The sequence below is a fragment of the Parasteatoda tepidariorum genome, chromosome 4, assembly GCF_982258835.1.
Source record: "Parasteatoda tepidariorum strain Cologne lab strain chromosome 4, Ptep-v5.0, whole genome shotgun sequence".
In the NCBI taxonomy this organism is placed as follows: domain Eukaryota; kingdom Metazoa; phylum Arthropoda; class Arachnida; order Araneae; family Theridiidae; genus Parasteatoda; species Parasteatoda tepidariorum.
Genome location: NC_141758.1, coordinates 31,822,721 through 31,847,905, shown reverse-complemented (window position 1 = coordinate 31,847,905; position 25,185 = coordinate 31,822,721). Strand labels below are relative to the sequence as shown.

Here is a 25,185-nt window from a genome sequence, read left to right as displayed (position 1 = left end):
TGTTTAATACTATTAGATAAATCACCATGCTTAGATACACTGCCGGACAGCATATAAGAAATTTAAAAAAAGAAAAAACCTCTATCTGGGAAGAGTTTTGTGCTAAGCTTTTGTTAAGTGGCTTTGTAAGTAAGCTAAGCTTTGGTTAAGTGGCTTTATAAATAAGCAAAGTGTGAAGAAAAACTGCCTGTTGTTATTGAAAAACCTTCAGGACCACAAAAATTAAAGTTTTTGATCTGAAAGAATTTTTAAAAACGAAAACGCCTATGTAGTTACTCTGTTTTGTGCATCTTACAACTTCTTTTCATAATTAGTTTGTTTGTTTTCTACGAGGCTTCGTGCCTGTTTTGGTGTTAAGTAGGAAGTAAACCAAATCTTTATTTGTGAAAGAATACATAATATGTCCCTTGAAATAATTCTTATTTGACGTTCTAGAGTTATTCAAAATAGAATGGAACGAACTATGTCTGACTTAAGGAAATTCCACATTTCAGCAGCCAATCAAGATCGAAACACACGCTGACGTTGTTTGAAAGGATCTAATATCATTGCTATTTAAACGATAACAAGTTGGAATAATTAATTTAATTTCAAAATGTATGAACAGTGACCGTCAAAGAAGTTTCTCTATTGCTGTGGTAGCAGTATTTAGCTATGTTAAGTATAATATTGTCCCAAGCCAAGAAATTACGCCGAAGTTGCTTAAATTATTTCTCTGCCAGTTCAATTCTTTAAATATAAAAACATCTCCTCTTTAAACTCTTCAGGAACGAGATCACATATATGTGATCGCGCTATTCTCACTTTACTGTCTACGATATCATACATGATACAAAAAACGAGCCGTTCTGTCTCTATCGGCCCAAGATCACACTGACGTCTTCTGAATATAGCATTCTTTTATTAGTAAGTGTACGTACTGTTTAGTATGTTTTAACTTGGAGCATGCGTACCTAAGCAAGCGCTTCTTTTTCCCTTCTTGTCCTGAAAGGGTGTTTGCGAAAATTTCTTCTATAAGTATCATCTTAACAGAAAAACTAATGTTTCATAAAAATATCAACTGTTTATTTAGCGTAAAACTATTCGAAATCTTTGGGTGAATGTAATCTTCAATAATGAAAATTATGGTGTATTTTTAGGGTTTATTTGTGGAAGGAGCTCGCTGGGACCGAGAAAGGATGCTACTCAATGAATCATACCCGAAAGTCTTATACGACACCCTGCCTGTGGTATCCTTTTTAGTTTCTTACAACATAATTTTTTTTCTTCATAATTTAATTTTTAAAGTTACATAACGCGAATTCAATCTTTAGTAATCGCAACACTTTAAATGACTGCATGGAATTAAGTCAGCCTATACTCTATAAAAACAATTTGTGTCTATAGCTGTTTTTATTCAGATAAGTGTGATGTCTATATGTATGCTCCCTGGCCTTGCATTTATTGAAATAGTGTGTATTATGCGTGCTAAATGTTTCTTCTCATTTGCGTTTGAATTACCCAGTCACTTAACTTTTCTGTTAGATATGGATCATACCAGTTAAAAAATCAGACATCAAGCCAACTCCAACTTATAGCTGCCCTGTCTACAAGACAAGTGCCAGAAGAGGCATTCTTAGCACCACCGGACATTCCACTAACTTTGTCATGATGATTGATCTGCCATCTGACAAAGAAGAAACCCATTGGATTAATCGAGGAGTAGCTGCACTGTGCCAACTCAGTGACTGAAACCACATTTATATCAATCACTTTTGATAACGAAACTGTTTTGTACAATAAGACATTTTATAAATAAAGCACTTGACCTACATACAAATACAATATTTTTTTAAAGTACTGTTTCTTTATAAATATTAACTTATAAATCATATTCACGTGATTTCAAAATCCATTATCGTGATTCGTATTCATGTAATTTTAAAATCCATGATTGCTGAATTTTCACGCGATTTTAAAATCAATTATCGCGATTCTTGTAAGAAGTAAGTTTTTTTCTTGAATTAGTTACTATAAAGGTGACTGTTTTTCTAACGACGACGTAAAATTTACTCGCGTGGAAATTCAGTTTTTTTGCCCTTTGGCCAATATCATCCCTGGACATCGCTAAATGCAGAGCTCTGTAGAGATATATGGATTTGTAAAGCTCTTCCCGAGCATTTTGGAATATGGGCTATTCCAGAAGGAAGTGATCGTTCGTGTCGATACCTCCGTAGTTTGGGCTTTGTGCCAGTTTGCACTTGTGTAAGATGGGGATTTCGTTGTGAGCCTGGTGATTAGAACATAGAGATTTCGGGAGCTGTTAAGGGAATGGTAGTCCCTTTATCCATCCAGGTGAGGAAAAGAAAGGAAGTATTTGCACCTCTTCCATACACTGAGTTCTTTATTCAGTGATTCCTTAAGGAAAGCTTGGCTGAGGTCTTGAGGCGATGAATAATGTGAAATAAAATTATGGTTTAATGCTGTTTTTGTAAGCTGGTCAACTTATTCCTTCCTGTGTGAGATGGGAATCCAAATAAATGAGAATGATCTTGCTGTCTTACTTGATTTAGCAATTTTGTCCAGAAGAAGAAGAGAGATTCTGGGAGATCTCCTGGTGCCTTTGATGAGAGACAGAAAAATCGAACAGCTGCCCGTTAGAAAAATATAGTGGTCGTTGCTGGTGACGCAATATTTGAGGGCTAAGAAAATGGCCAATCCTTTAGTGATTAAAGCGATGTATGCGGAGGAAGCTGACCTGAGATCGTGTAACCTTTGGATGTATATATTTCCAAACTAGTTTTGTCGGATTGTTTTCTGTATCGGTTGCCAGTGTGAAAGATTTTGAAACAAGGCGAAACTTTTCAAAGAATTCTCGAACCAGTAACGGAAGTAATTTTTTGTCTTGAGGTGGTAAAATATCTAGATAGATTGAGACATTTGAAAGGATTTGAGTTGAAATGTTCTAGCTGGTCATCTATTTATGTATGAAGCGGGGTCATTTTACCTTGTGGAAAGCAGTATGGACTGAGATGTAAATGATGCTTAGCTAGAGAAGATGATTTTTTAAAGAGATGTATTTGAATTAGATCCTATGATTTGCGCTTAGGTTTTCTTGCTTTTGGAGTGATAAAGGCGCCTGGCCTCTGCTATAGTAATGGGATTTTCTGCTTCGGTTTGTATATTTTTAACTCTTGTTGATAAAATGAACACCGACTGTTTGTGCTGTGGTAAGCTTTATCACATCGAGTGCATCGTACCGTTGCCGTGCATTTCAGAGCATCGTGTTTTGTGGATCCATATTCTGTTGGCTACCAACATCAGGTGCATACTTTATTCCGATCAAAAGTTCGCGTTGGTTGATCAAAGTCGTTGGTCGATTTATTTGAAGCAGGCACGATGATGCATTTGAAGCAGGTTCTGTGGATGAATAACGTAATGTCGTAGATCTGGTGCCAGATTCTTATTTAATCAAGTTATTATGTTCAAGCATAGTGAGGAGGACGGTAGTTGTTGGTGATCTATTTATACCTCTTTTGGTGAATCGAATTAGTTCAACACCTTGCAGGTTAGAATTGTCCGTTATTTCCGTAACTAAAGATTCTAAGACTATTTCTGACTCAATTCCTCTTAGTAGAAATTTGATGGACATATGTTCAGTGCCGTTCCTGGGGTGGCGAACGCCTGCGTGCAAGAATAATTTTGTGCGCCCCTATATACTGTGCTTAAATTCTGATGATAAGGCCAATTTTCATAATCATTTTTAGTTTGAGGTTTAAACTGAATAGTTTCCTTAAAGACTAAATAAGTGTTTGATTATGAAAATGGGCGTAATAAAATAAAACAACGAAAAAATATGACAAAAAATTTATTTTCGACATCAAATAAAATAGACTATTAACGTACATAAATTCCAGTGTAGAAGTTACTTCTTATATTAGTTTACTGTTTCTTCCTGTAATCAAAGTTTACTGCTTTGCTATAATTTGATTTTTAATAATTTGAGTTTTTTCGAATAGTTGAATTTGGCGCCCCTTAAATTGGGCGCCTGCATGCGGGGCATTCGCTGCATACCCGCCAGGAACGGCACTGCATATGTTCGTTAAAGATCTTTGTTTTCACCGGTGCGCCTAGAATTTCAGTAATTGAAGTTTTTTTAATAGTGGTATCCAGTACATTCGTGCACAGAAGAAGTTGGTTACAGCGTGTAAGTTTTAAATATTAAATTGCACCTATAAGTTTTATATTCCGTTCTTTTTTAAGTTCATCTGTATTTGACTTGGGTATGCTGGTTTGTCCGTTCGTCGGTTTAACAAAAATAGCGCAACTCCATTTTCTGTAGCGAATTTTAATTCATATGCACTTGGTGTTTCTGGAGAATAGGAGTTGGACATTAGATTAGCCATGGTTAATTTTTCGAAGCTTTATGGTTCAGGTCTAAAATGAGTCATCCGTCCTTTCAGCAAAACCTACCGACAGTTATTGTTTGTTTGTTTGTAGTTTCATTTACGTCACACTAGAGCTGCACAATGGGCTATTGGCGACGATCTGGGAAGCATCCCTGAAGATGATCCGAAGGCATGTCATCACAATTTTGATCCTCTGCAGAGGGGATGGCACCCCCGCTTCGGTAGCCCAATGACCTGCGCGCGAAGTCGAGCACTTTACGGTAGCACAGTTTAACGAGGACCAATACCGCACACTCTCGGTCCCTACGCAGACTGATCCAAGTGGGTCACCCACCCGCACACTGACCGCAGCCAGTGATGCTTGACTTCGGTGATCTGCTGGGAATCGTGTCTTAACGATCAGTCCACTGCGGGACCTACCGACAGTTAACAAAATTAAAAACGACTTACTTGTAGATATTGAGAAGCAATAAACTGGATAATAATTCAGTGCAGAAAAGAAGCAAAACGACAGCAAGACAAGTCGTTAACAAACAAAAAAAGACGAAAATTTTAAAGAGATTAATTTGGCTTTCCAAAACTTCTGGTTAAATCATCTTCCAAATTTTCCTAGTTTTCCTATTGCTTTTCTGTATATTTTAACTGTAAATGCTTCTCAAGTTGTAGATCTAGGATTGTAGATCAAGTTGTAGATCGAGGAATTGAAGACTTGTAAAGCTTATAAACCCTTACCAAATTGAAGAACAGATAGAGTAAAATGAAGAAAAGCATGGCATTAGTACAATCAAAGTTACGGCGGGAATTGAGCCCGCTACTAAGTTTACGCAATTAATTTACGATGTACAAATCCGGAATTGAACTAAAGGTTACATTAGCCCTAAATGCATATTTAATACAAAAATATTCAACTTCGTATATTTGATCCAAGACTTGTTTATAAACTCTCGTCATGTTCTTTGCGCTTCTCTGGCCAAGCGGTATCTCATAACCCTCTGAAACTCAAAGGTAAGGGCTTCAAATTTCGTCTCAAACTCAGATGTATCATTTTATTTACTTATTGTAAAGCATGCATATATTTGTTCGTATGATCATAAAAGAGAATATAGTTCATAAACCCATGTCAAGTTGAAGAACAGATAGTACAAATTAATGGACAGCACAAAGCTATATCCTGGTGTAAGGTGGGATTTGAATCCGCTACCTCTACACTTCAGAACATTTGATGAAACAGTGATTGATGCCTACCTTGTCTAAGCCAGATTGTATCCTGTATCTGTTCTTTGTACTGCTCTCTGTTTTCTGTTCTATTTTTCAATGGCTTATAACCTGTTCTTCGTGTGCGTTGAGTGCACAAATCCAGGTATGTATGTCAATAAATGTCTCGCAGTGGACTGATCGTTAAGACACGGTTCCCTGCAGATCACCGAAGTCAAGCATCACTGGCTGCGGTCAGTATGCGGGTGGGTGACCACTTGGATTAGTCTGCGCAGGGACCGATGGGTGTGCGATATTGGTCCTCGTTAAACTGTTCTATTGTAAAGTGCTTGACTTCGCGGTCATCGGACTACCGAAGCGGGGGTGCCTCTGCAGAGGATCAAAATTGTGATGGCATGTCTTCGGATCATTCTCAGGGATGTTTCGCAGACCGTCGCCAGTAGTCCATTGTGCAGTTCTAGTGCAACGTAAATGAACTACAACAACAGCAATAAGTATGTCAATAAATTAATTATATGCTATTCCACCAATACAATTAGAGGTCACAGTAGCTGCAAAAATCGAACCTCTACCTTTTACACTTTGAACTGTAAGGAGGAGGGTCAATACTCATTGATCATTGGGTCATACTCATGACTCTGAGCCCTCTTAAATTATCAGAAAATATGAGCTTTAAGCAAGGTAGAAATTTTCACCTCTAATACCAATGATCCTTTTACCACCACTACCTATACCTTAACAATAGATACAAGACGTATGATTGCAAATAATAAGCTATTATAAAATTAATTGGTGCTAAAGATATTTATGTATTACAAAATAAATAATGTCTAGAATCGCCATTATTATTTTTCTTTCACTGTTTAGTAATTTAAATAGCGCTTCGGTAAGAAAAAAGAAAAGGGAAACAGTAAGCACAATTTTCCTGATTTATTTAAATGTTTTCACAATTATTTTAATAGTTTAATTTTAGTATTTAGATTTATTTTTGAACTTGTATTATGATATTCAATTTATAATTCTGAAAATGCATAATTAAAATAGAATTTGTTTGCGTTTTCTTCAAACAACTTCGATGTTTATCTTAATTATAAAATCTAAATTTGAATGTTAGTTGCTTTGAAATCTAATGTTTAAATCTAAACGTTTACATTTAAGCAGCATAATTGAAAATTTAAAAGATGAAACTTAAAATCTTCGTTGTTTGAAAATTATATCATTTATTTAGTTCAAGAATACTATATGAAAATGTTTATTTAAGAATGATTGTTTATTTGTAATATTCTGTTTTAATAAAAATGGAAGAAAGTTCATAATAGTGTAGTCGCATTTTAATCTAAACAGCTTTTAAGTGCAGATGGGGATCTCTCGAATTTCGTTCAATCTCTTTTTTTTCAGTAAATACTTTTAATTTAAAAACTATGCAGCTTTTAAAGGTACAAAAGGTTTTAGAACTGAAATGAAAAACAGGACAGCAGTTCCTTTAGACTTTAATGGATTTTTTTTTTTTTTTTTTGTGTGTGTGCATATTTTGAGTGATCGGGCAAAACTATTATAAACAAACCTAACTAAACACTTTTTCAAACTATTCTAAACAAATTTAATATTTTGAAATTGTTAATTTTTTGTAGAATGTAAGAAGATTACAAACGAGACTCAAAAGTTTAAATTTTCAGTATGCTTTGAGGCCCTTCGTAAATTACTATACTTTAGGAATTTTGATTGTTTTTTCATAGTCCAAGATTTGATTTCTTTAAAAAATATTCGATCGTTAAATTTTAAATTCCCTAATTGATTAACTCTTATTTAGTATGCCAAGGATGCTTATTACAGAAGTAATTTGTTATCAATAAAAGTTGAAATTAGATTATGCATCGTAGGCAAAAAGAAAGGGTGAAAAAATATAAATATTTAGTTTAAAATGATCGAATTTTTACTTATTTGTTTGTGGGGGCATACCTTAAATATGCTTATTAATAAATGCATATAATATATTACGAAAATCAAACACACAAAAATCCTATTTTATGTAAACTAACTTTTTTTTTCGACGTCTTGCATGAATAGTTGAAATGTGAAAGTTGTAAAAACTAATCCATACAGTAAAACTATTTCGAATTTCGTTAGACAAAATTATTAATAACAGTAAACTCACAAAATTAGTTATACGAACAGAAAAATCCTATATTTAAAATTTTTTTAAAAAAGTGGTAATAAAAAAAAAGTGATTTAGGTTACAATTGAAATCGCAAAATGAAACTTTGGGGGAGGAAAGTTGAGAGTATAAAAGCAGCAAATATTTTTTCATGTTAATATTTTCAGATTTTGACAAAATTTGCTTTCTGTCGAGTAACAGTTATCATGTTAGCCTGGTGAGCGGCATGGAACAGAGGCACCGATTTTATTACTTTGGTTTGAATTTACGTCCTCTTACAACAAAATAGCTCTCCAACTATTCGAAAATAGGATATTTTTATCCCTAAACATAGTTATTTTTTGATAATTTCAAAAATATTTTTGTTTATTGAAAGTTTTAATTTGATTATTTCACAAGTTTTTAATATTTAACTATTTATTTATTGCTTATGAACAATAAGTATGTTAGAATTTTTATTAATCATAAAATAATTAACCAAAAGATAACCAATATTGGGTGATAAAAAAGTTTATCTTGTTTGGTCTTACTTAAAAAATGAAAGACCATACATTATATTGCTGGACTTAATAAAATAAATTCTTAATTTGAATTGTTCATAGTTTTCTTTTAGTCAGAAAAAATTAGAAATTGATGAATAGTTAAGAACAGTAATAGTTTAATTTTTCTAGTTATTCAAGAAAATTATCGCTGTAATAAGAACTTTTTATTTTATTTAAATACATAGGGTGTTCCGTATCAACCTCCATTAATATACATTCTAAGAAACCTTGTTAAAAAACGAAGTTAATGAGCTTTCCCGGATTCAAATCATAACGATGACCGGTCAATATGAACTCCGCACCCGGTACATAGCAACCACATGCTGACATATAATATCTTCAGTGGTAGACTGATGAATCTCTTTGCCATCAGGCTAACCGTGGTAGGTTTCCATGGATCCCTCTCCGTGTAACGAAAATGCGAGTTAGTTCCATTGAAAAGTCCTCCACGAAGGCAAATACTTGATCCGGGAGTTCCCTTGTCTTCTGGATTGAGTTTAAAATTACAAGGTTTCAACATTGGTAGTTTTAAAATCAAGATTGGACTGCCTGTTCAACGGAGGTTATAAAATAACATATTTTATAACTTAAGTAACGATAATTACGCATAGTGTTACTCCTCTCAAGAAAATTATAGAAATTAAATTATCTCTCAGTTTTGATCTTTTTGGGAGAACTATCAGGTCCGATTGTTATTGCCTAGTTTTGAAATTGTAGTTTTATTAGTTTAAATATTATAAAATATGTTTAAACATATAAATTTTATTATTAGGTTGCAATCAAAGATACTCCAAAGTGGAATTATCAACCAAGTAATTATTCTGACAAACTAGGTAATCTTTTTAATCTGTTTTTCAAAGAATGAATTGTACAAAAAATTCTGTAATAATTTACTCTTTACTCTCCAAATATGATTTTGAGTCCTCCTAGTTTACAATTTTTATGGGATTTACGTCATTATGTAAATAGTCGGTGAACCTTTTATTACAACTTGAAATGCAGTTGTTAGCTTGATATAGCTTTAGATGCACTTACTTGGTAGCGTAATATAGCTTTAGATGCACTTACTTGGTAGCGTAATATAGCTTTAAATGCACTTACTTGGTAGCGTGATATAGCTTTAAATGCATTTGGTAGCTGGATAAAGTTTGAAATGCAATTAGAAGCTTGATATAGCTAGAAATACAATTGGTAGCTTGATATAGCTAGAAATGCAATTGGTAGCCTGAAATACAATTGGTAGCTTGACATAGCTTGAAATACAATTGTTAGAGTGATATACTTTGAAATACAATGTGCGGCTTGAAGCGCAATGAGTAGCTTGAAATGTAATGGGTATCTTGAAATGCAATGGGTATCTTGAAATGCAATTGGTAACTTGAAATGCACATTTGGAAAAAAGGATATAACTCAAAATGAATTTAGATAGATAGCTTGTTTTAAAAAATATACATATTTCAAGTTGCGTGTTTTAAAAAAAATGCTTATCTCTAAATTCGTGTTAAGAAATTTCATAGCTTGAAAACAAATCGACATCGTTCACACATAAGCAACAAATCAAGAAAAACAGACATGGATCAGTTTCCAAATTATTTAATATGGAAATAATTAGGAGAAAGTTTTTTTTGAAAGTTGCTGCATGGTCTCAATATTGATAACTGCGATTTGCTCCTTCCTCAAGAATAGCTTTAAGAGCCATCTTCAATTTGCTGATGAGGAGAGGATTCAAAAGACGGTAAAACTTAAATATCACTATAAATGCAAGTGATAGCATTAGTTCCTATGCATTTTATATAACCTGAATTTAATGTACCAAAATGAAATCGATCAACCGGATAACAGATTAAGTTCAAAAGCTATAAAGAATTTAATAAATTAAAAAAATCAATTTTGATTATTATACCTGTTTTCACGTTTAAGATACTCATTTAAGCGAGTGTGGTTTTGGTAATATATTATAAAGGCTAAATCGAATAAATTAAAAACAAACTTAAATTAACAGTTTAAAAGTTATCGAAAATCAAAGTAAAGTTATTTATAGTTTTTGTGTATAAAAAGTACAGTTTTGTACTTATACCTACTTACGAGTCTATTGCCGTGTAAATAAAGGAATTGAAACATATTTATTCTTTTACACTCAATCGTATGAGAGCAATACCAAGTAGATTGGGCTGTAGTAGTTTAGAAGTTATCATAGTTTCAAGTATTAAAATTCTAATATTTCTCTAATACCTTTTTCTGCATCAAGACCCTTATAACTTTGAAACTGTTTGTTCAATAGACTTCTATTTTATTTTATTTCATTAAACGTAAAAAATACATAAAAAAAACAATACCTCACTTGTCTAAATAGACATATGTCAGATACATAACTATTTAAAAGTACAAAAATTTGTACTATTTTTAACAAGAAGCCTTTAATTTTTCATAAAACTATAATAAGTTTTCAAATTTAGCTTTATCGAGTTGGTTTTAGTCAATTGAAAGTAAAAAAATAGACAATCTAATATTTCTTAGCTTTCGTTATAAGGACAAAATAACAATTTTTGTGCATAAAACTTCGACAACTCTTGAACCACTTGTTCTATTCACTCTGTTTTATTCAGTTAGCGTGAAAAAATATTAGAAAATAATATATAGGAATTTTCTACGTATAATAGGTTTAATTAAAAATTTGCAATTTTTATTCCTTACTCTTACCCATTAATCCCAGAGGACAGTTACCTAAATAGTACCAAATTTCATGTTTTATTTTTTATCAGTCACAATTACATTTGAAATACTTTAATAATAAGAAATAATAATTCAGTTACTTATATTATTTTGTGTTTTTACTTAAAATTAATTAAATTTTCAAGTTATGCAAATGGAACAATTAGAATTTAAGCTCCCTCAATCGAACCGACCTAAAAATTTGGAGCAAAACTGACTAAACACAATACAATACACAAGACAATAAGTAATCCAAAATAAGTGTTTAGTATTATAATATAAAATAAGTGTTTAGTATTATAATGTGAAAGAAGTGTGTAGTATTATAATGTAAAATACAGTACTGCATTTTCTGAATTGTTACGAGTTCAGTAAATGGCATTATAAATTTTAAAAGAAACTTGCCAAAAGCATTACTAGAAAGCTAAAGTATGACTTCTACTTGAAAATAAAAGCGTAATTAATTATAATAGCAATCATTACTTATAAAACAAATCATTAGGTTCAATATTTGATGGGTATATGGTTTAATTTTAGGAACAGCATTATCTTTAACCGGCACACTTTTCATAAACGTAAGCAAACATTGCCCCATCACCACAAAAGCAGGAAATTAGGATAACTAAAAAAAATTAACATGTTTATCTGATGTTAATTTCAGGCAGAAATATTTGTTTAATTTAGTGTTTTTTCTCTCCATTTAATAATGATGAGAAAATTATTTAAATTTAAGATACATTTTTACACCAAATTAAGCATACGTTTTGAACTATAAAAAGAAAAATAAGTGGAAGCCTATTTCATTCGTAGTTATGTACGTTTTTATTATATACAGGATAAATGGGGTTTTACTTGTATCAATTGTTTTTTTAGTTGACGTTCTTTTACGTGATCCATCACAACTGCATCCTGGGACTGCTGAGTACATCCCCACCAAATCAAACCAGAGAGGACTTATTGAATTATTCCTTCCGGGTGCACCGGAATCTCTGTTCCTGTGTTTTCCTCAGAACAGTGAAGATTATCGACGAGCCTACATTTTGTCACACATCATCTGTCGGCAGATGGGATTCATGACATTTATTAGCATGAACAGTAAACTGTCAGCATCTATAGAAGATAAACTATTCTACGGTTTGAAACCAAACAGTTTCAGTTGCACTGGACAAGAACAGAACGTTTCACACTGCGAATGGAACAGTGTCAATGTCGGCAGTTGTAAGGCGATCACGGATCTGTCATGCGGTGGTAAATAGGTTTTGTTAGAGCTTTATTTATAAAAATTTTCATCACACTGTGCAGTCTGGTAACTATATGTTAATATTTAAAACGCGCTAGAGCGTCTTATTTTGCAGCCTGTGAAGTTTTTGAGCTATAGAATGTTTACAAAACACTGTTCTGTAATACCAGATGCTTCAGAGTTTGATGTTATAGAGTAATAATTCAGTTATCTAATCTATCTAAATTAGTCTGAAATTGGAAATTTAATAAGTACAGACTAATATATAAACTATTCTAGATTACTAACTGTGAGGAAAATGTAGCGTTTTAAAATTTTTACCGAATTCGACAATTGCGATATGCTGATTTTAAATAAGAAAACAATTTTTCTACATAAGCTCTATTATTATGCTCTTAGTAGCTCTTCGAATTTGGTAACTTTTTGAGTCAGTGTAGCTGCGTTAAAACTTTAAAATTAGTCTGATAAAGGTAATGAATTTCAATATTTGAGATGGCCAAATTAAAAATAGTGGAAATCGGTTTTAAATATATAGGCAATAAGCACTTTTTTCTTTTGTTGAATAAGGATTTTTGCATATCACTAAAAGTATAACCGATAGAATAAAGTTTTTGGCATCATTGAAAACTGCTTAATACATTAAGTCAAAATTAATTTCGAAGTTTTCCACACGAAACAGAAAAAAATATATGCCAGTGTAATTTGGGTGATTTTTTTTTTCAGAGAGAAAAAATGGTTGGGAATTTTGTGCCATTCATGAAAAGTGATTAGGGATTATGCTTCCTTTACATCTGCTGGGTTATGAATTCGTCTCTGAATTTAACAGAATGCGAAATAACTGAATGCATGAGCTTACCAAAGATAAATTAAAGTATCTGTGATTAAAAAAATTAACATTTAACAAAATCAAAACATAATTTCTTAATTAACGATATGCACAGCACGGAAAATTTCCATACATCATTGAAGTAAAAAAAGTTAAGAAGTGAGAAAAAGAGCAAACTTATTTACAGATTATGTTTAAGCTTTCAAATAAAGAAATTCAGCCCAGTTCATGAAACATTTCAAATTCAACGCAAATGTTAGATTTATCTACTTGAAATTAAGAATTGTGATGGTCCGTAAGGAAAGCACAAAGAAGCGTTAGAGGTTCGAGAATCCATTCCGTTAGTCATAAGGCTGTAAATTCTTTATATCAAATCTTCAGAACTCGATATTCGTATTCGTTCCACCACAGTAGTATTATATTAACATTTTATTTAATGACTTATTCTTTTGGGGAAACTTAAATGTTATACTTCTCCCCAACAGATTGTCAGTATGCTATAAAGGAGACTTCTGGTTTCATAGAAGTGCCCGGATATCCTTTGGTCAACCTTCATGATATTACTTGCGAATGGGATTTGATGCTTGATGAAGATCACACTATTGAGTTGTCTTTTCATCACTTTCACTCACTCTTTGCTAAGTCATCTAAACTTTATTGTAATCTTCGGGAACCACACATGGATATTATGTATGGAAGTTGGGTAAGTAAAATTTGCCTGATGGTCCGGCAAAACTCTGTAAAAACCATTAATCCCTTAAAGAACATCCTAAACGTTAACATTTTCCCTTTTAAAACTACTACCTAAGTTGAGCATTTAATATAATTTTAAAATAAATAAATAGAATTAATAATTAAACTAATAATTGTTAAAATTAAAATTTGCCTTTTTTTTTAAAGGAAATACACAAATTATTTTGCGATGGCCACTGTTAATACATAAAGTTAAAACCTTTGTCAAAAATGATTTAGTTTTTTAGTAAATGTAGCACTATGGTTCCGCTAATCGATGACAATGGATGATGTTTTCATTACAAATGTAAACAAAAACAATAAAATCTCGAGCTCTTTACCTTCCTGTACCTGGAAACATTACAGCTTATTGTATAAGGCGATATTTTAAACCAAATAATTTTGTTTCAATAAAATAAATATCCCGTTCTAAAGAATGGGATATTTATGAATCGGTGTTCGATTCACCACTCTTTAGAGTGGTGAATTGAACGTCGATATGAGCTGTGGCAGGCAAAGATTAAACCCATCAAGCCAATTGAGTGGCTTTGTCACAAAATAGGACAATAGATACACACATTATGAGTCTTAAATTAATACTTAAGTGTGGAGAAAACAAAGATGATATCGAAATCGATTGAATCACTAGTGAGAAAAACGATATTATAAATATCAAAATCAGTTAAATTGCTTGAAGAAGTATAGATGCGTTCATAATAATTGCTTTTGAATTTCTCTCTGTTCTCCCAGCAACCAAACAAGTTTTATGCTTTTAGTCAATTATGATTCATTGGAGTTCGATGCGTTTTTTTCTCTATCTTAAATATTTATTTACTGCATCAAATGTGTATGACTTCTTTTTTAACAAGAATTGTAAAAATATAGATTAAGGATGGTCTTTACAGATCACCCTGTATTTAGATATTAAGGGGATCTTTATAACTAGAATGTGAGTTGAACGATTTTTTTTAAAAAATTAGGTTGTCTTTTATTTAAAGGGTAAAAACTTATTATAAGTTGCATAAGAAGTTGAAATAAATTCTACATATTACACCTGATTATTATATTATGGCTAGTCATAAAATGTGTTGAGATGTAAGGAATGTGTTAAAGTTTTTTATTAACTTTTAACACTCCTCTAAAAAATAATTCCACTGTTGTTGTTTTTTAGAACAAATTAAATTACCGACGTTATTGCAATTTGGATGACGTGAAAAGCTTAACCGTTCCTCACGAAAGAGTGAAAATCAGGATTTTTACAGGCGTCTATGCACCATTTGGATTGAAAAATGAAGCAACAGGTAAAGGTGTGGCTATTACATATGAAGGTGAGTGATTTTAGTAACATTGGTTTCAAATAAAGTAATGGCAACGTACCTGGAAAACATTGTTAATAAACATTCAAGCAAAAATACACTGCATTCTTTCAACATAATCACCAGTAAAGTCTTCTACCTTTTGCCAGATCTCAGAAAGCGAAAAGTTGCCGGTTTCAAGATATTATCTGTTAATTTCAGAAAAAGACTCTTTTACCTTAAAGAAGGTCGTAGCCGTTAGGATAAATGTCATGTGAGTACGGAGGGTGTTCCAACACCTCCCAACACTGAAACCCTGGATTATCTTTCGTAAGTAGCGTCACTCTTTTACCCCACGACCTTTGCCGCTTTCGATTTAGATTGACTGTCGCGGATCACATGGGTAAGCAGTCGCCATAGTGGTGACTAATTTGAACAGCAAAATATCATTCCCCCCGATCTGTCGTTTCTTATTCTCTTTTTTTAAAACTTTATTTATTTCATACTGGTTAAAAGAATAAATATTAAACATTCAGGTTATGTTCAGAAATTTGGAAATATTAATCCGTAAAAAGTGGAGTTTAAGAATAGAAACTCCGTATTTCTACATTGACATTTGCGGTCACAAGATGTTGCAATCACCAAAATGGCGGCGTGTCCCTACTTTACGTTGGCTTTGGCTAATACTCCCGTCGCTAAAGATCACTACATTTTGAGAATCATGACAACGAGCATTTCTCTGCCACAAGATAGAAAAAATAGTTAACGTAATTAGCGTGTACGTTTGCACCATTGCTTTGAAATTGTTTATTTTTTACTTTAACGGTAACATATATACAGTGAGGAGGAAGAGAGCTCCTTCCCACTCTTGAGATACTTCTGCTGTCTTTGGTAGTCTGCTTTCCTCTTGAGGTACGGCATGCGTAAGAATGACACCCTCCTAGTCTTATGCTACGACCTGCATGTCATACACCCAATCAGGTACCCGGCGAAGCTGCTTTCGATTTTTCAGTCTCATTGACTCGAGATCAAGACTTATTAAAGGTGACACTACAGAAATGCGTCCTCCGTCATTGCAGTATCAGTCAAGGTGGTTACCAGACACAGGTGCATGTCCGTGTCATTTATGCAGGTCAGCGTGGAATAAAACTGGGAGGCAAATTACTTCACATTAGAACCTTCTTTTTTCACGTGTCACATGGCCTTCTTTAGTCACATCGTTTGTTTGATGACTGAGTCCAACTAGACGGATGATTCCCGAGCTCACCATCGACTGTCTGTGAAATGGATACCACTTAACGATGTCAGCGTGGTGTCGAGAAATGGAACAGTCTTCCCAGTCCAAGATCTTACAATACATTCTCGCCACAGGCTTCAAATAACTCTTGCTAACATTTCGTTGCATTTTTGTCTCTGTCAATTTCGATTTTAATCCACGAGCGCCAGAGCCGGATTATACCTTTCGTAGGCCCTAGGCATAGCCGTTTTGGGGCCCTCCCCTCCTTCCCCCACTCCTCCCCTCTTTTCAAAATATATGCTAAAATTTTCTTGCATAATATGGATTTTAATTTACGAATTTGTTTATTGAACTTCATCTGCAATACCGACATACTGCCGATATTGCAGTTGATATCGATAATACCATTATGATTAGTTCGATTGATAACTATGTAAACACTTCACGTCAACAATACAACAACAAACCAGCAAAGAAAACAGGGAAATTGATTGTGAGATTAATTACAAGAAATATTTATACAGTAGAGAACCAATTATCTGGGATGCTCGGGACCATCGCTATCCCGGATGTCTGAATTTCCCAGTTTTCTGGATTGACCAAAAAGTGTCATTAATCGATGTTTTATCGAACCCGAATTACAAGGAAATTACACAAAAATTTGTCAGAATCTGAGATTAAACTAAAAGCGCAAAATTTGGTGAAAATTTACTCATCCGATTTAGAGAAAAACTTTGTAGATGAATTTTTACTATTTTCAAATTTATATGAACATAAATCTGCACAAGAAATGTTGAAGGCTCAAATTAAAGATAAACTTGTGAATACTTTTCCTAACGTTCACATTGCATTAAGAATATATTTGTCGATACTTGGATCAAATGCAGAAGGAGAAAGATCTTTCTCCAGATTAAAATTGATAAAAAATTATTTGCGTTCAACAATGAATCAAGATCGTTTGGCATCGCTCGCACTTATGTCTATTGAATACGACATTTTGGTAGTTTGGAATTCGACAGCATAATACAAGATTTCGTTGAATCCAAAAATCGCAAAAAAGTAATATATTAGATCATAAGATTCTGCAAAATAATTTATTACCGAAAAATATTATATTTTTATTTGTATCTTCATAATTTTATGCAAAATACAGTTGTTGCTTTTAAAGCTAAATTATTTTTGTCAACAAATTTTTTTCTCCCAAGTTTTTCGTAGGCCCCTGAATTTCGTAGGCCCTAGGCACGTGCCTAGTGTGCCTATAGGTTAATCCGGCCCTGACGACCGCTGATCATTTTTAAAAAAAATATTATTTGGAGAATAAATGACACTGTCCATTTCAAAGCCACGCAGCTAAACCTCTCATCTGTACTGGATCTAAGGTTTTAAATTCTCTACACACCGACAACAGTACCACCTCACTGCTCCGGTATCCAGTTTAAGCATGCCCGCTGCTATGCGACTTTCTGGATTATGTTGCCACTACTTTATTTATAACCCTCATATATTGTTTGAACTAATGCTGGGCAATATATTTTTCATATTACAATATACCGCTAGGAAGTATGAATATCTTACGATCCATTATGATATTTTACTAATTTAATCATAGCTTACAATATTTTTACATTGGTATATATTTTGGTTATCCAAATGAAATTTATCAACACTCACAATTTTTTTGTTATCAATAATAATTGTTTGGGACATAACTGTTTTTGGCTAATAATTTTCAAACACTGTAATTTTTTTTTTACATAGATTTCGCTTGAAGTGCGAGTTTGAAAAAAATGAACATAGGTCAATATGCGGGTTTAAGATAATGGAACTTGTAAGAAGAGTTTGAAAAATGGAAATAATTCAAAATGTATATTGAAAAGGCTTATATGAAAAAAATGCATAGATGATAGGCGTATATGAAAAAAATGCATATATGATAGGCGAAATGAAAAAATAGATAAAGTTCGAAACGCAATGCGTATTAAAAAAAAATACCTGTTTAAAAGAATAGAAAATAGCCTCAAAATACGTGTTTAAGAAATTGAATACAGCTGTTTAGAAAATGAAAAGATTAGCTGTTAATGGAGAAATTAACTGCAGCTCTTTATAAAATGAATATTATTACTGTTTCATTTTTAAAAAAAGTGTGCGGTTATCAATTGTTAAATCCGCAAGCTTGTGATTTTTAAAACTGCCCGGAAGACAAGGGAATTTCTGGATCGCTAACCTCCGGGACAAACTAACCTCCGAAGAGGACTTCTGTGAAACTGAGCCGCATTAGCGTTAAATGGACGGGAAAACCAAGAAAACCTCCTACAAGTAGCTCAACGGCAAGGTGATTCTAACCGATGATCTAATTGGTCGGTGCAAGCTGGAATAGCAGAATTAATATCGATCAACCATCGCTGGGATATGAACTTGGGTTATTTCAATTGGAGGCGAGGGCTCAATTCCTTGAACCACCGCGGTTTTCGTAGAAGTGATTGAAACTTGAAAGTATTTCGAATTATCGTTGTTCAATTCCCCTATTAACCCCAACATTCAACCAAGTACTGCTATTTTGTGTATTATCCTTTCGAAAGATTGATTTGTCAGATTTCGATAACATTTTTATTTTTTTCTTCGCTTAAATGTCAAACATTTTTTTATTCCATTTTTGTCAAGGGTTCCAAAAGACTATATGAAGAGCGGTAATTACGAAACAATCTTATCTTATCTAATCTTTGTTGTTCTTACTGAGATTCTTGCGAACTCTTAAGTTTATTGTTTGTATTGTTACGCTATATTTTATTGATTGGTTCTTTTAATGAACAAGACTGATGAAAAAATACTAAAATTTTTTTTACAGATGATTAAAAACACGAAGAAAACAACGAGAACATTATAACTCCGTCGGATAGCTTATAACTCTCGAGTTACAATTTAAGTATTTATTGAACTAAATATCGCAAAAGCATGAAAACCTTTATAATAATATTTATATACTGTGTAAGTCATAATCTACTTTTTTATATATTTATTTCCTTACAGCTAAACCAATTGAACAGCCAGGCAACTGGACTTGGAAAGTTGTTTTTGTTGCTCTATTTCTTCTCATTTTCATAGTCACATCGGCATTATTTCATTACTGGTAGGTATAACTTTTTTTATTTTTAAAAATCCATTTTCAGTTACTTTTTTAAAAAATAAATAATCCATTATTTATTAATAACATAAATAATCCATTATTTATTATTAACATATTGATTAATTTAAAAGTAATAAGTTTTTTCTATAATTTTGAGTTTTTTTAACGACAGTCCGGTTCGATTCGACAAGTCAATTTTTTTAAAAAATGGACGTGCAGCAAAACATGAGAACATTGACGTTGTACCCTTTGACGTCCGACTATTTATATTGCAATAATATGATAGTGATTCTATTTTTAAAATAAATTATCCAGTTTATGTAGAATATAAGTAAATATTCTTTCTTTTAGCTACCATTATGAACTAAAAAAATTACCATGGTTACACATTCATATTAAGTTACATTGTAATACATAATTGGCTATAAAATAGAATTTTGCTTACAAACATTTCAACTTAAAACTTCTAGCCCAAAGTTCCAGTTAATATTTAAGCACACTTTCTAGTCGGAAAGAAGACGAAAATTCAATTTTTTGAAGAATTTTAAAATGCATAATATTTTTTTTTAAATATTACTTTTAAAATATGAAACCTTTTAAAACTTTTTAAAGTTTAAGCTTGCTTTTTAGAATAGCATGTTGCACAGTAAAAGCAAATGGCTAATTTTGTAAACAACAAAAATATTTTTAAAATAAAATTGAAAGATTTTTCATTGTATAATTATGTATGAAATTCATAATTTATGAAGAGAAAAAAAACGAATAGTGAAAAGTTTTACTTTTTTTTCTCAGCAAAAAGTATGGATTTTGTGATGTCCAAAGGAGCAACAATACTTTGCCAACAGTGAATGTACCACCAACCTTAGCCGACATTGATCGAGCGTATGAATTTCAACGATGTGCTATACAAGGGCTTGAAGCAAGAAATCTTTCTTATAAGTGCGCCATGCAAGAACATGAAAAAGGGGGCTTAGTATGTATTTTTTAACTACTAAATTTTTACAAAAGTCAAAATTCTTGGTGGTCTCAACAAATCATATTGATGGTTTATGTTGTTTTTCAGTGCGATTCATGATGGTCCTTTGATTGGTCACCATCATCCAACATTTTCAATTATGTGTTAATTGATTTTGTTATGCCAGCAAACTTCCAACATTCCATGATGGAAAATGCTACTTTAATACTATGATGGTTAACCATCAAGCGAAGTTTTATTCTGATGGTCCAACATTTCACGATGATCCGCGATGGTTATAGCTGTACATTACCACGATGGTTTAATGGGAAAAACCGTATTGCTTCGATACCATCAAAACAATTTTTTTTTTTGTGTTGGTCCATCATAGATCAGTTCGAATTCCTACATTGGGATGATGGTTTTTCATGATCGTTCCAACATTTGATTTCTAAAAAACTTTGCGGGAAATTTCTGATGGTTTCACATGAACCAACCATTAAAACAAGTTGTTATTCTTTTGTTGGACCATGATAAATCAGTCCGAATTCCTCTGAGGACATCTTTCCTAGTATTTTACATTCTAGACTTTTCATCTCCAGACGACTTTACATTAACTTTATTTAACACTTTAACTAAACTTTGAATTCTGTTTATATCTGAGATGTTGCTGCCATTTAATGGATGGTGATTATCTTAATATATAATCAATAATATTTTATTTTAGCGCATGAGAAGTATTGGCAGCAGGAGCGAAATCAGTAATATACTCTTCCCTTCTTTTAATGCGGATGAAACTTTTGTGGTTTCCAAATCAGAAAAAAAGGATTTGATCCAAAAAGGTAAACAATTTTATTATTACACTATACAGAAAAATTTTACATAAGATTTTTAAGCATTGTTCACACTGTGAAAAATCTCGTTAAAATCGGTGCAAAGTTTCTAATTATCCCAAAGTTTAGTCGAATGAAAGTTTAATTTATTTTAGTTGCACCATAAATTGTGAAGTACGATCGAGAAATACTTCCATGGTGCAGCTGACTGCACCAGAATTTGGTAAAAGGTACAAAACGTTGACGGTGTCTGTAAACTGAACGATATTTGTTTATAGTACCATGTTTTCTTTACAACTCAGTTTCGGTGTATCACGACGACTAATGCATGTTGTTTCAAGTATCAACTTGTTTAGGCAGGTAAATGTCTTATTTGCATTAAAGTTTCTTCCTTTTATGTTGCCTTTTTAAATTTAGCAGGCTGTATAAAATAGAAGTATGACGTAAAATAACCTACTTACGGTTTAACTGTTTTGTTACGGTTAAGAAGCTACTTTGGCCTACATATGAGCTCTTTAAAAATACCTAATAATGGTACTACCGTTTTCTTTTAAAGGAAAAAAAGTAGAAAAGTATTTTGTTACTTCAAAAGTTCTACTTTTGGCGCAACCTTGTCTTAATATTTGGAACTTGTGAATGCAGTCAGTAAATGAATACCGGTTTTCGGTTCAGCGTGGCTCAGAATTTTTAACATTGTATGGTCGACAATCAACGAGCTGGTTTATTACTGATCATAACTCTTTGACGAAGGCTCAGTTGATACATAAAATGGAGCTTTTTAGAGAATAATGCTGTTTGTGCAACTGTTCCTTGTAACACCTATTTATTACATTGTTAAGTTTTGCCATCACAGTCTAAGCTATTTATAAAAATGGGGAAACTGGATACTTGCAACTCGAGAAAAAGTGAAGTGATTGTGCCTAATCATGTGATTTAAATCAGATTTCATTGGATACATTTAGAAATGACGGCACCGTGTGTGTCGAACTTGATTGACTTCTGAATCTACAAATGCCATGATGACGTCACTTGCCGGTATCCAATTTTGTAAAAATGAAAAGAGTTCGTTATCTCATTTTTGTACCTGAAAGCTTACAACAACACTGAATTCTCCAGGCACATAAAAGCCTGCAAAAAAAATTAGAATTTATTTTTTTTTAAATAATTTTTATTCAGGTGGGAAAATTTTACCTTATTGGTGATTATTTTTTTTTTTTTTGTACATATATTTTATGACCGGCGCTGAACAGTTGACTCCATTCTGAGTTTACGACGCGCAGCATGTCCTTCTGTGGACTTTGTGCCATTAAACCCAACATTCAATTCGATCTGAGTTTACGACTTCAACTCAATAGCCTTGTAATTTTGAACTCAATCCAGAAGACAAGAAAACTCTTGTATCAAGCATTGAGAGAAATTTGCCTTCGTGAATTACAATTGATAGAACTAACCCGAATTTTCGTTGCATGGATCAAAATTCACGAAAACCTTCCATGGTTATCCTGATTGTTAGGAGATTTTAACTCATGATCCGTCTGCCATTGAAAATATTTTACGTCAGCACTGCGGTCGGGGCGAGCCGGGAGCAGAATTAGTATCAATCATCCACCGCTGAAATTCGATTCTGGGTCACGTCCATTGGGAAGCAAACGCTTTATAATCAGGGTCACCGTGGTTCTGAAATTTTTTTATAAATATTTAAGCTACTTGTCCGTTCTAAAATCCAAATTCTTTAAGGAAAGTTATTATATGCATATGCCCTGTAAAGACCTCCCTTAATATGCATTTTTAGAATAGTTATCAAAAATTTTACATTTTTGATATTATAATTATATTATAATTATACAAAGTATACATGGCGGTCACAAACTAATATTTAGCCGAGAAAAAAATATTTCGAAATGTAAGCAATTAAAGTTGAGGAAGGCAGATGTGATAAACACCAAAACAGGTTTAATTGATTATTGTAACACTTAGGTGTTACAATAATCAATTAATAATCGTCTGTTGTTATCTGAGTTATCTAAGTTACCTATCTTATTATGAATCTAAGTTGTTAATAATCGTCTCTTAACTCCTCTGTTTCTTCCGCAATCAAACTCGTTCACCTTCATGTACTGTGATTTGTCAGATTTCAATAGTTTTTGTTTTTTCCTCTGCTGAGTATTAATTTTCTGCCCCCATATACGTGCATTTGTTTTGTTATTATATTTGATAAGGATTCTAAACTGTGTTCAACAGAAATAGTAAACAGTGCGCATGCGTCGTGTTGCTATGGCGATCACTGCTGTTTGATCATTTTTTATTTTTTAGAATTCTTTTTTCATTTCACCAGCAGGCATTTTGAATATATTTACATAATAATAATTCCAAGCATTTTTATATTCTTTTTATTATTAACTTGTAATTACTGTCTTGACGGTGATTTTAATGTAAATATGAATGAGAAGGAAAAAAATTTTGTGACTTCTTAAAACGCGTATTTAGGCAAGATTTGAAAACCAATCCGACGAGAAACATCAATTGAGACAGTTTTTGCAACCCATGATTTGAAATATTGTGGCGTTTATCTGAGTCAATCCAGGAAAAAAAAAGCATTTAAACAATGGGTAACTAGTTATAGTAACAAAGCGATCACATTGTTTTCCTTCTTAACCCTTTGACGCAGAATATTGTTTAAACATTATTTTCATTAATATTTTTTTCGTCATAATTAAGTTAGCCTTTAATTTTTCAGAAAATGCCAAACATCATATCTATGTTGAGACTCCTAGAACAATCATTCCCGAAATTGTCTTAAGCGGCAACTGTGATGATGATGATGAGATCCATCCTATTGAGCGGGTGAAAGTCAACCTCTTAGATCGGTACTCAAAAAACTCTTGCGATCTTAGTGGGATTTCCAGTAGAATCTCCAGTTCTTCTCCAGTGTTTTTCCCTCAAAGGCAAAGTTTCCAGATCTACAATAGTGTTTCTTCTGAAACAGAAGTAAAGGATCCACCTCCACCCTATGAAAACGCTAAATGATTTTCTGTTCAACTTCAAATTAAAATTGGAACTAATGTCGTTAGCACTTTTGGTCAGAGAAGTTTTTTTTTATTGTTATTAATAATTTATTTCCAATTGTAATTCTAGTTTTAAATTTTAACGTTAAATAAATATTTTTATTAATATTTTATTTGTTAGTTTCAAAACATATACAAGTCTTTTATTAAGTGAATGTTGCATGCCTTTCGAACGAGTAGGATTGTGAGGTGTGTTAAATAATTTATGTCACATTTTTTACACTTATTAATTTTTTATGTCGATGTTTAGTTTTAAAAATGTTCTTAATTTCTCTTTTCAGCGGTTGACTTATACACCCGACGTATTGAAAATTTGTATAACTAATTTTTTAACAGACTTAAAACTATTTTTACGCCGAATTTTAGTTTTAAAAATTTTTATAATTTGTTTTTCTTAATGGTTAATTTAAACACTCGACATTTTGAAAATTTGTAAAACTATTCTTTTAACCGGTGTAAAAATATTTTTACGTCGAATTTTAGTTTTAAATTTTTTTTTCATAATTGGTTTTTTCAGCAGTTGACTTATACAGAGATGCCAACTTGCTCCGGACAGCAAATAAATATTTTAAAGTGGAAGTTTATCAATTGTGATTCTTAATTTAATAAATTCAATTTAGTAGATTTTTATCCACCACTATTTCTAAATAATTCGTAGGCTTATATAATTCACCACTTTATGGTAGTTACTTTATGCTATAACTTTTTAAAGGCAAGGAAAAATAGTAAAATATTTTCAAAATTTAGTTTGAAGTTATTTACCGTTTTCTTAATTATTTTGGCGTCTCCGGAGCAGTTGGCATCTCTGCTTATACATCCGACTTACCAAAAATTTGCTATCTTGTCATCATAAATACAAGATCGAC

The 25,185-nt window shown here is 32.4% G+C and overlaps 2 protein-coding genes across 2 annotated transcripts in view; both read left to right on the top strand.

The window, feature by feature from the left end:
* Positions 1 to 1,818, top strand: part of LOC107453307 (dynein axonemal heavy chain 3) — a 109,723-nt gene extending 107,905 nt beyond the window's left edge. The window contains exons 75-76 of the mRNA XM_087162125.1: positions 1,140 to 1,229; positions 1,525 to 1,818. Of these exons, the coding sequence (XP_087018251.1) occupies positions 1,140 to 1,229; positions 1,525 to 1,731 (297 nt within the window). The 3' untranslated portion in view covers positions 1,732 to 1,818. The remainder of the gene's footprint in view (positions 1 to 1,139; positions 1,230 to 1,524) is intronic.
* Positions 1,819 to 6,302: 4,484 nt separating this feature from the next.
* On the top strand, positions 6,303 to 24,427 carry LOC107453306 (uncharacterized). The gene is made up of 9 exons (XM_043043259.3): positions 6,303 to 6,513; positions 9,073 to 9,133; positions 11,886 to 12,260; positions 13,564 to 13,781; positions 14,982 to 15,138; positions 19,370 to 19,469; positions 20,259 to 20,439; positions 21,149 to 21,263; positions 23,992 to 24,427. Exons 1-9 carry the CDS (start codon positions 6,430 to 6,432, stop codon positions 24,279 to 24,281), a joined length of 1,581 nt encoding a protein of 526 aa, XP_042899193.2. The 5' UTR covers positions 6,303 to 6,429; the 3' UTR covers positions 24,282 to 24,427.
* Positions 24,428 to 25,185: the final 758 nt, after the last annotated feature.